The 10,650-nt window shown below is 36.9% G+C and overlaps 3 protein-coding genes across 6 annotated transcripts in view; 1 reads left to right on the top strand and 2 right to left on the bottom strand.

Moving 5' to 3' along the window:
• Positions 3,508-7,540, bottom strand: LOC104718938 (DExH-box ATP-dependent RNA helicase DExH16, mitochondrial). 3 transcript variants are annotated; one of them, XM_010436765.2, is made up of 17 exons: positions 7,470-7,540; positions 7,159-7,356; positions 6,766-6,925; positions 6,473-6,594; positions 6,193-6,383; positions 5,969-6,109; positions 5,714-5,836; positions 5,428-5,505; positions 5,164-5,332; positions 4,968-5,080; positions 4,807-4,887; positions 4,663-4,728; positions 4,513-4,577; positions 4,373-4,418; positions 4,152-4,268; positions 3,980-4,071; positions 3,508-3,892 (listed from the first exon to the last, which is right to left on the bottom strand). In XM_010436765.2, exons 2-17 carry the CDS (start codon positions 7,223-7,225, stop codon positions 3,811-3,813), a joined length of 1,713 nt encoding a protein of 570 aa, XP_010435067.1. In that variant the 5' UTR covers positions 7,226-7,356; positions 7,470-7,540; the 3' UTR covers positions 3,508-3,810. The 3 variants fall into 3 exon arrangements, with proteins under 3 accessions (XP_010435067.1, XP_010435066.1, XP_010435068.1); XM_010436764.2 differs by having other exon boundaries at positions 7,159-7,487; XM_010436766.2 differs by lacking the exons at positions 3,508-3,892; positions 3,980-4,071; positions 4,152-4,268 and having other exon boundaries at positions 4,373-4,413; positions 7,159-7,487.
• The window catches only part of LOC104718937 (proteasome subunit beta type-2-B-like), a 5,498-nt gene continuing 2,535 nt past the window's right edge, over positions 7,688-10,650 (top strand). Inside the window, exons 1-3 of one of the 2 annotated variants that reach the window (XM_010436762.2) lie at positions 7,689-7,965; positions 8,072-8,195; positions 9,118-9,590. In XM_010436762.2, coding sequence (XP_010435064.1) covers positions 7,808-7,965; positions 8,072-8,195; positions 9,118-9,450 — 615 coding nt within the window. In that variant the 5' untranslated portion in view covers positions 7,689-7,807 and the 3' untranslated portion in view covers positions 9,451-9,590. Of the gene's footprint in view, positions 7,966-8,071; positions 8,196-9,117; positions 9,591-10,650 lie in introns of those variants that run through there. The other variant, XM_010436763.2, reaches the window with a different exon arrangement.
• On the bottom strand, positions 9,513-10,645 carry LOC104719888 (non-specific lipid transfer protein-like 1; the record flags this gene model as incomplete). Its single annotated transcript, XM_010437876.2, has 3 exons — positions 9,513-10,064; positions 10,146-10,202; positions 10,291-10,645. Coding segments are annotated over 3 exons (636 nt in total), but the record flags the coding sequence as incomplete, so codon positions are not given.

Below are 10,650 nucleotides of genomic sequence, written 5' to 3'. Positions count from 1 at the left end.
GAGAAAAGAAGAGAGAAAAAGAGTTCTAACTGTTCTTGGTGAGTTTTTGGGAGATTGGAGGTGTCTCTGTAGAGATCTGTAGCTTAGATCGTTGTAGGAGCTTCCTAGGAGCGTGTTCTTGCTTGTTGAGGTTCAGATTTGTCTGTGGCAAAGGTAAGTGCATGACCATGGCTTAGAAAATAAACTATTATATGTGAAAGTGGAAAATGTTATTATGAATTTTGTTTGTTATTTTATTTCTAAGATGGTTAATTCTAAAGCTATTTGATACTAAGATTTTTGAAAATATATGATACCAATATACAATTAGCATATACTACTCAAAACTATAGAAGTCAAATTAATCAGATAAAGTTTAGAAAAACGCAACTCATATTGTACTGATATAAAAAAAAACATCACAAGCTTAACAACATGGCTCTTTAAGCATATGACAGTAAACATACAATTTTCCTTTTTTATAAAAAGTTTTAAATACGTTTTTTTTTTGCTTAAAGATGAAGACTACTAAAAAACTAAATTTACAATGGAGACATTCATATGCATCATCAAATCAGAAGAAGTTTATCCTGCTTTACCATATGAATGTCCAAAAGGAAAAAAAATTGAAATTCTAAAATATAAGAAAGGAACAAAACCTAACATGCCCAACATATTAAATCATGATATAGTTCCTTTTTCTCACGACGTAGTAATATTAACACAACAACCAAGAAACACGACAACCCTGAAGTAAAGATAAAACATGGTTAAAGGCTATACCCATAGGCCAAGCAAGTTAAGTTAAAGATTAGGACATCAATTTTTTTGGGCCATATTTTAGGCCAAAAGTTTTAGGTATTTTTATGTAGACAAAATCAAAATTATAAGTTCGATTATTAAATCTAATAAAAAAAGTTTCCATATTCGAAAAGTTTTAAAAGAATAATGATTTATTTGGCAATATAATATTTATTTTCGTATGAATATTTAAATGAACATGAAAACGTTGAAAAGAGAAAGAAAAATGTGAGCAAGCAAAAAATGAACTAACAATATGAAAAAAAAAAATTATATTAGTATATTTTATAATTTTGTTTACAATAATAAAAATGAGTTTTAAAAAAATATTAGCGTATGACATCCAAAAATGCTGGACCGGCTCATGGAGAGTATGAAAGACATACATAAACACTCTAATGAATAAATAAATTTGTCAAACATTCTCACATAATTTTTTTATGTAGTATTAATGTGAACAACAAACATGATAACCTGCAAAAATAATTTTAAAATTATTCAAGAATACCTATTGAAATTTGGAAAGATATATAAAAATAAGATAATTCGTTATAGGAACGTAATGACTGAAATTAAATAATAATAACTGAAATTTTGTTTTAAAAGGAGAGTTCTTTGGGATTGAATTCTAATTTCATGGAAAACAGAATGAATTATACTTTTATGGAAAAAAAATTGGTAAGATCTAATGAGAAATAAACGAGTAAGCAATTATCAAATTAAATACGAAAAACATCCCACCATTAGATTATATAAGATTAAATGTCATAAACTAAGCAGAAATGGGAATCCAAAATTTTATGAATTTATAAGAGAATTTTAAGAACACATAAACATCCCACAGTCTAACATAATCTAGAATCCTTTCTTGCCCATGATGAATCATTTATAAGATTGAAACCCAGAAATAAATTTTATACATAATTTAGAATCCGGCTTTGCCCTGGATCATACATAAGACTGAAACCCATATTTAGAATTTCAAAATAAATTATAATTAATTTTTTTCCTAGGATAAAACCACAAACTGATAAATGATGGTTTTAAATCAGAAAGGGACTACAATTGGTTCTTATTGAGGAAGGGATAAAACCACAAATGTTAGAATCCGGCTTTGCCATGAATCATACATAAGACTGAAACTCATATTTAGTATTTCAAAATAAACTTGAAACAACGCGACCCGTTTTATTTTTTTAAATAACAATATATAATTAAGCATCTCATACTACCTAATTAAACCAACCAAACCACCACTCATCATTAAACCAACAACAACCCATATGCACAGCGGAAACATAGTAACGATACAAGCCAACATACTATCAATACAATAACAAACCTAATCATTCTAACCACAACCTAGCATGACTCTATTCAAGGTTCCAACATCAGTAACAATATAACAAACAACACACAAACGAGACCCTAGATCCTCCTCCTCATCGCCTTGATTCCACTATCACACTTTTCCTTTACCTACACCACAAACACAAATTGAGATGCATGAGTATTGTCATAAACACACAGTGAGGCAATCCGCCCATCTACTGGGGTATATACACAAGCAACTGAGATACCAATGTCAAACACAACCAACAAACAAGACATACAAACTAGGAAAACAGGTATCGTCTTCACTGGAAAGGAGGTATCGACCGACACCAGCCAAGTGTCGACCGCCACTAGATTGGTGTCGACCGACACTACCCCACAGTGTCTATGTTGATCCTTGGTGTCGATCGACACCCACCTGGTGTCGATCGACACTGACTCTGCAACTGCAATCCGCTCGAAACCGAGAGTCAAATCTCGCTTCCTATCACCTCCAATCCGCCCAATACTCGAATCCAAAGCCATATGAACCCATAGGAACCCTATAGCAACCATAACAAGCAAAAAAAATACCACAAACAACAACAACCAAGCAAGACAAAGGAAATCTCAGGCTTAGATCAGTCATGGTCATGCACTCACCTCTTTGCAGGAAGTTTCTGACCAACCACGACGAATCCAACCTTCCTAGCAAGTTTCTAACACGTCTCCAGCCCTGGATCTCCACTCCCACAGAAAGATCTCACCAAATAAGCCTTGAAATCTTACAATCTCTCACAAGAACTCAAGAACATTGTTTCTCTCATTTTCTCTTTGTCTCAAGCGGCGTAACACAACCAAAACACGACCTAGGTCGTTCTCCCACTTATCACGGTTCGATGGTTTTCCTTAAACCAAACCGACCAAAATCGACAAATATGACAAACTCGTTGAACCATAAATTATTGGTGTCGATCAAAACCCCTCCCCAAAACTTACATTATAGTTTGCGGATGTTACAGAACTATAATTAGTTTTTTTCCTAGGATAAAACCACAAAATGATAAATGGTGGCTTTAGATCATAAGAGGTCTACAACTGGTTCATATTGGAGAAGGGAAAAATGACATGTTAAGAGTTTTTTTGTTTGTTTTATGTGTTTAATTACTTCGTTCCAAAGTACAAATGAATTTAATTAATTAAGTCTAAACAACAAAAGAGGACAGATGTTAGATAGATAATGTTATATAAGATTATTGATGTGGCTAAGCTATTTGCACTTATAAAAGGTTGTGCAACTTCATGTGAACATTAGAAAATGTGTTTTTGGGTTCTCATAAAATTTTGAAAATAGTCTATTGGGGAAATGTACAAACTAATCAAATTGTCATAAAAGAAAGAATTAAAAAGAACTGAGAGAAAAATTATTTCATCATTTAATTCAACAACATGAATTGGTTATATCATGGAACGCATGCTATATATGTCTTACATCTCAAAGCATGTCGTTTGCTTGAACAAAGTGGTAAAATAAACAAATAAATCAAATGGGTTATCTACTGTTAAATTTTCAATGAAAAACACATGACAACTTTAGAATGCTCCACTATCAAGTAGCTAAGATCTTGTAGCACAATCACTTGCTTTACTTTTTTCTTAGTGACCACACCAACGAACAGAACAAGAAAATTATCCAACCAAGCTTGAAGTGTATTCTCAGAATTTTTGTCGCCTTAGATATCGTGAGACGCGGGTAGGAGAGTTTAATCTATTTCCCTCTAAGAATTGCTCAATCAATCTGTACAATTCAGTCGTTACTTTGGATCAAAAAGTGGAGCAAAGCAGAGGAAAAGATAATGCCATTTTGCTAATTCTAGCTACTTACAAATTGCAGATAGACTTTTGCGAAGTTGCTACTTCGCGGTCAGGAAAAGAATCCTCTAGCCTTAAGCTTAACCATACGTACAGATCCAAAACCTGTTCAATCATCATCTAGTTAAACTAAACAAATCCAAACTTTTCTCTTGATTTTGGTTAAAGAACAAGAAAGATGTTACCTTGTGAATGGATTCAAGTTCCTTGAGTTCTGTTGGTGTTTTGGGAACCTTAACTCTGTCGGGTGCAAGTATCTCCCGGAGTCTCACAACGCCTGCCTTTGAGAAGTTTTGAGCAAACTGATGGAAGAAGAAAAAAGTAAAAATGAACTATTGTTTTGCACAAAACGATGCCACTATCGATCACTTAAAAGAAAAATGATAAAGAGGTCTACGGTTTTTACCTGCGCAAGTCCCTGACCTGAAATTTCGTCATTCACATCAACTGGACTGCACACAAGTAACGCTAGATCAGCCAAAGCTTGTATTTGTTTGAATTTTCTTGGATCCAGAAAAGACAAAAAAATTATTATTTTGCTATTACCTGACCACAAAAAGGTATTTCTCTTGCAATCCGAGGGGTAATTCATCAACAATAGCGGCAACTTTCTGAAAAATTAAGACTAGGATATTGTGTTAAGAAAACAATCTCTTTCTGATGTCTGAACAAAACTACATCATAGCTGGACTTTACCATCATGTCTTCAACATTAGAGATGAAGTAGTTCGAAGAAAGCTTAGCATTTTCAACAAAGTGTTCCTGCCAAAGTTAATGAGCCATGAATTCAGATCCACTCAAAAGGACCAAAAATAACAAAAGTAGAAAAATGTATCTTACCAATATCTGGTACAACCCGTGTTTAGGGTGTGCTAGGGAATACCTACACAGGAGGTCAAATGTTGGAAATAGTCCAGCACGCTGCATGATAGACGTTTCATGTAAACTTAGACGAGAAGGAAAAAAGATGTAGAGAACTAACTTAAAGCTATAAAAATAACCTCAAGAAGAGGTGAAGGAGACTTGAGAGACGCGTGCAGCAACGGAAGATCTTCTTTGTGCAAACAAGTTACTTCACCAATAGGGAACTTTGATTGGAATCGGCCAGCTCTCCCTACGTAGGACCATGAGAACATAAGAAAGGACATACCATCACTCTTGCAGTTTTTAATTGTTTTTTTTCTTGTTGAAATATACCTGCAATTTGTTTAATCTCAGATACTGTTAGGTCTCTGGTCCCGGTACCATCAAATTTTTGGAGGGTCGAGAAGATAATCCTTGAAATATTCAAATTAAGACCCATGCCAATCGCATCGCTGGCAACAAGAACATCAAAGTCATTGGTCTCGTCATTAAACCTTGTCGCCTGCAGATTTTAAAGCATTTCATTTGGGGAATCAAAAGAGATCATTCTTAGACCATCCAGTTAAGCCTAGAGCCAAAACAGTACGGAACTCAAACCTGTGCCGTGCGAGTCTCGGGAGGCAATGAACCATAAACCACAGAACAAAGATGGTTCCCCGCACGTTCAATAATTTTCTACAAAAAGGTATAAAACATGAAGACTAAGAGTAAAGAATATGTATAGGCAACAGAATAATATTCAATACTCATGATGCGTAGAGGATAGAGCTATTTAAGCATTTAGTATGATGCCAAAAAGTTTATTTTCTTTCTGGCAGCAAACTCAAGCAGAAAAATGCAAAAAAAAATACAGGAAGAGAGAACAAGATAAATAAGTGCTAACCTTATATGCATATATATCTTTTCGGGAAAAGGTGACAAGGCAGTCCCCAGTTTTAATACTGGAAACTGATGAAACAGGCTCCTTCAGAGGGACTAATGGTGAAAGCCTCTCATATGTATGAACCTTAATACGAAATAAAAGGAATCAAGAGGTCATGATTACACCAAGGGTGTCTTAAATAATACAGTATTTTAATATAGATAAGAAAGAATTAAAAAAGAGAAAGGTACTCTAGCTTGAATAAACATGATATACCTCGACATCATCTCCAGTTACTTTCAGTATATCTTCAACAAGAGGTACGACAGCAGGGTCGCCGCATAAATGTAGCTCATCAGCTGCGATTCCAAGTAGAGCACGAGTAAATGCAAATCCCCTTTGTGTACAACCCACCATCTGAAATTAGGGGAAGAAAGGAGGAGAATAAGAAAACAAACAGCTATTTTCAATTTCTTCAGCCAAAGTCAAGCAAGACTAGCCTGAATTTCGTCAATGATGGCACAGTCGTAGACAGATGTAACATCAGCCATTTCAACTGTCACAGCTTTGTGTGTTGCCCCTTCCTTTAACTCTTTCTCTTGTCCCGTGATCAAATCACAAGGAACATTTGCTTTGTTTAAACGTTTAGCTACCTCCCATGCCAACAACCTTAACGGACCACAATATACACCTTCAAGTGAAAAAAGCAAATCATAAACAATTCAAGAAATGGTTTTCCAAAAAAAACAAAAGGTTTAGTAGTCACCTTCTAAGGCATACCTGAAGAACTCTTCTCAAGGTGCTTAAGGGCACTATATGTCTTCCCGCTGTTTGTTGGGCCAACATGTAGAATGACCTTACGCTTCTTCTTCCGAGCAATAGGATACCATGTATGAGGACAGCTGAAAATTTCAAGGTTATGACATGAATACTAATTGTATCTCTACAACAACAGCATAGTTAAGATCTAAACAAAGAAACTGCAACAAGAATCACGATTCATTGCTATTAGGGAGCTAACATAATATCCATGTCTTATCAAACAATGAACCTACAAGAAGTATTGGTCTTACGTGAGATCAGTGAAATCGAACGTTGAGGTAGCTTCCGTGCCAGTGAAGTCGAACTTTGGGGGTCCAGAGTTCTTTCTGTAGTTCCTAGTCAATGAACCTAATCTCAAAACCTCACCAAACTCAGTTTCCAATTGAAACCGCCACAAACTTCCCTTATCAGCTGAAAATTTTAGCCAACACGAAGACATCATAAGATACAACATAACCAATCTAATCTTCTTCTAAACACTACACATAGTCAGAGCTCATAAAGTTCACATTTTTGCGAATTCACAATTTAAAAGTTTCAAACTTTAAACTGGACTCAACTATGTAAATTCCCAGTAATTCCTAAAAAACTAAACTTGAAAAAGAAAAAAACAGAGCATAAAGGGGTATTGATGATGACCCAACCTTGAAGAACACGAGAAATCCCCAAAGCTGAAACCTTTCGAAACCCAACAACAGCAGAATACGCCATTTCTAAGAATTTGTCGTAGCTATTGAAGCGAAGAACAGAACACTTTTCGTTATCCCTTGTTCACCATGATCAATACAGCTCAAGTAGAATCACGACACCTTTCATTTGCTTTGAACACATAAATTAAACTCCTTTTGATTTCAATCGAGGAGGAGGAGACAAACAAAAAGGAGAAATTAAATCAAATACTCTTTTTATAATTTAGAAATTGAAGGCAAACAATCTCAGAGTTCCATTGTTAGACCTTATTCTTCTCAGAGGGGTCGGCGACTCAGCAAGAAGCGGGAGAGAGAAGAAAACGAGAGGTTCCTTTTTATTTACAAATCAACCCCTGAATTTTTCCTATTACTCTAACTTACACCCTCCTACTTTAATAAATAGATATTTCAGACATTAGTCCTTATTGTAACGTAAGTTGTCGAAAATACCCTTGTCTATCTTATAGAATTACGCAAATCAACCCATCTTGTTCGCCAAGTCGCTTTGATCTATAAGCTCCCAGCGACCGGAAGAAACGAATCAATCGGGAAAAAACGAACTGAGAAAATTTTTTGGCTGTCTGAGAAGAAACAGATCTGAAGTATGGAGTGTGTATTTGGTCTAGTTGGCAATGGATTCGCAATCGTGGCGGCGGATACTTCGGCAGTTCATAGTATCCTTCTCCATAAGAACAACGAGGACAAGATCATGGTTCTTGACTCTCACAAGCTCATCGCTGCTAGTGGCGAGCCTGGTGACCGGTAAAAAAAAACTTCATCCATTTCTCTCTATCTCTCTCTCTCTCTCTCTATGTGATCAGTAAGTAGTACATGGGATTTGATTTTGTGTGTTTTGGGGGCTTTTTAGGGTTCAGTTTACGGAGTATGTTCAGAAGAATGTGTCACTTTATCAGTTTCGTAATGGGCTCCCTTTGACTACTTCTGCTGCTGCTAACTTCACTCGTGGAGAGCTCGCTACTGCTTTGAGAAAGGTCAGCTGTCTAGGGTTTTCAATTTTTTTCAGAATTTTGGGAGTTGATTTATATCTGAGATTTGGGGAATTAAGAGTTTCTAATCTCTTTGCTTTAGATGCTTTTATGAAATAGTGAGATAGTGGAAGATCAGTAGATAAATCGATTGTGGAGTAACCACTTAGTGCTGCTTATTCATGATTTTAGTTTCCTCTTAGGTTTCATGTAAATTTTGTTGAATGTTTCCTCTGTCATACTGTGGTTTTGATAGTATTAAGGTGTTTGATACTTGATGCTTGTTGATTAGCTTAACCCCTTGGGTTTTTCAGTTCCTCTTGTGTGGTGTTGTAAAACCATTGTTGTGATACAAGTAGTTCTGAGATTCCAACCATGATGAGTTGAAGTTAGCTATACTTTTGTTCTCCCATTACGATTTTCATTACCTCAGAGTAGCTAAATGCCGTTGGAAATTATACCTAATGTTGTTCATTATTTAGACAAAGTGTGGCCCTTTAGAATATTCAAGGTAGTTGAGAAAGATAATGAGACTATTCTACACTTTGTTGCATTATTATGTGTTTGGATGTTACAAAAGTTTTTCTTTGAATTGGATGAAATTATGAAATTAAGAATTTTGATGCAGAAATTTAGAAAGCCTGACAGTTTTCTTCTGCCAAGCTTGATAAGAATATACAAGGTTACTCTGATTTCCGTGAAAATCTGATCCTCAAGGCTAACTGATTTGGGATTAGTTTACCCATTTTGGGATGATCTTCCAACTTTTAGACGGTGTGGATAGTGGGGTAACCCATGAAGCCTTTGCTACAAAGATTGTTAATGATTTGATGGATGATGTGGCTTCTTTTGGTTGTTTATGACTGGTCTGCATATTCGCACTTAAGTTTTGAGATTTCTCATTGCTGTCTGTTCTGCTTGATTCCAGAACCCGTACTCGGTGAACATCCTGATGGCTGGATACGACAAAGAAGCCGGCGCATCTCTATACTACATCGACTACATTGCAACCCTTCACAAGGTTGATAAGGGAGCATTCGGTTACGGCTCATACTTCTCTCTCTCAACAATGGACAGACACTACCGCAGCGACATGACTGTTGAAGAAGCCATTGAATTGGTCGACAAGTGCATACTCGAGATCAGGTCAAGGCTGGTCATTGCGCCACCAAACTTTGTAATCAAGATTGTTGACAAGGACGGAGCCCGTGAGTATGGTTGGCGTCTGTCTGTAAATGACGTCACCACCGCTGCTGTCTGAGTTGTTTTTTATTGGGTTTATTAGACGTTTATGTTATTACTCAGCTCATATTTACTTCTCTGTTGAACTTTCAAGCTCCCTGGATATTAAAAGTTCCTAGATAATGATGATGATATGCATGTGTTGAACTTTGAAATGAACTTTGTCTTTTTTTTTCTTGCGTATGATATGAAGCAAAAAGTAATGAAATGGAAAACCTAAACCTCTTCTTCCACTATATCATCTTTGTTCAAGGAAACACTACTCAAAGCTGACACAGCCACACTAATAGTAGCAGTAAAGCAGCTGAACATACTCAACAGTAGAAAGATTTTAACTACACAGCCCAATGGTAAAATCTATGCGTCAATGAAGTAAACCTAAGCAGTAAGCAAGCAAGCACAGAGAGCTTCATACCATACAGATGCGTGTGAGGAGTATAGAAGTGGCCAGAGTCATGATGATGGTCGATAGAGACCAGAAGTTTCTGATCTTTGGATAGCTGCTAGAGATGTATTGTGGAGCCGGTGGTGGTGGTGGTGTTACAGCAGCTGTTTCCGGTGAGAATTGATCGGAACTTGGTGAGGTTTCTGGTGCTAAGCCGACCGATTGAGGAGAAGCGGATCCTCCATTACCTGCAGATTTTGACATAAACGAAGCTCAAGTCTCATATCAACGAAACTTAACAAAATCCATCGGAATGATCCGTTTCTCACCGGGAACAAACGGATTAGTGAACTGGATACTCTGAAGCGGCGGAAGCTCCGGCGACTCTGCACCACACCACAGATCAAATCCCTAAAAATCACTCACACATGTACGATTCGATTCAATCGGAATAGAAGGGATTCGAAATTAAACCTGATGGCGAGCAGCGAGACTCGAAAGATTCGTCGGAGCTCCGATCGGTACAGATCTGAGAAAGAGAAATCAATCTAGATCGATCCAACGGGAATCCAAGGATCATCGGCTGCCGGAGAAGATAACAGAGGCAGTTCCCGGCGCTGGAATGAATCGACGAGGTGAAAACGGAGCAGCAAATAGGATTCGGAGTCTCTGAGATGTTGTTAGGTGGAGCGGAGACGTAAGGAAGACAAGGAGAGAACATGACGAGCTCCTCCGTACAGGTCAGGATCTGTGGAGCTGAAGAAGACGAAGGTGCCTGAAGCGTCGCGTATACGGCGGAGGAGAAGAGGATCGCGAGTATGAGGATGAAGACGA

This window comes from Camelina sativa, chromosome 10 (genome assembly GCF_000633955.1).
Source record: "Camelina sativa cultivar DH55 chromosome 10, Cs, whole genome shotgun sequence".
NCBI lineage: Eukaryota > Viridiplantae > Streptophyta > Magnoliopsida > Brassicales > Brassicaceae > Camelina > Camelina sativa.
Note: the sequence above shows the minus strand (reverse complement) of the source record. Positions and strands in the feature narration are given on the sequence as shown.

What these genes read in the sequence shown, in the direction of transcription:
- LOC104718938 (XM_010436765.2), bottom strand. Translation starts at nt 7,225, where the DNA reads ATGGCGTATTCTGCTGTTGTTGGGTTTCGAAAGGTTTCAGCTTTGGGG. An exon ending in TTCGATTTCACTGATCTCAC is followed by an intron (nt 6,595 to 6,765) that starts GTAAGACCAATA and finishes TGAAATTTTCAG; the next exon opens with CTGTCCTCATACATGGTATC. An exon ending in TGAGATTAAACAAATTGCAG is followed by an intron (nt 5,081 to 5,163) that starts GTATATTTCAAC and finishes GGTCCTACGTAG; the next exon opens with GGAGAGCTGGCCGATTCCAA.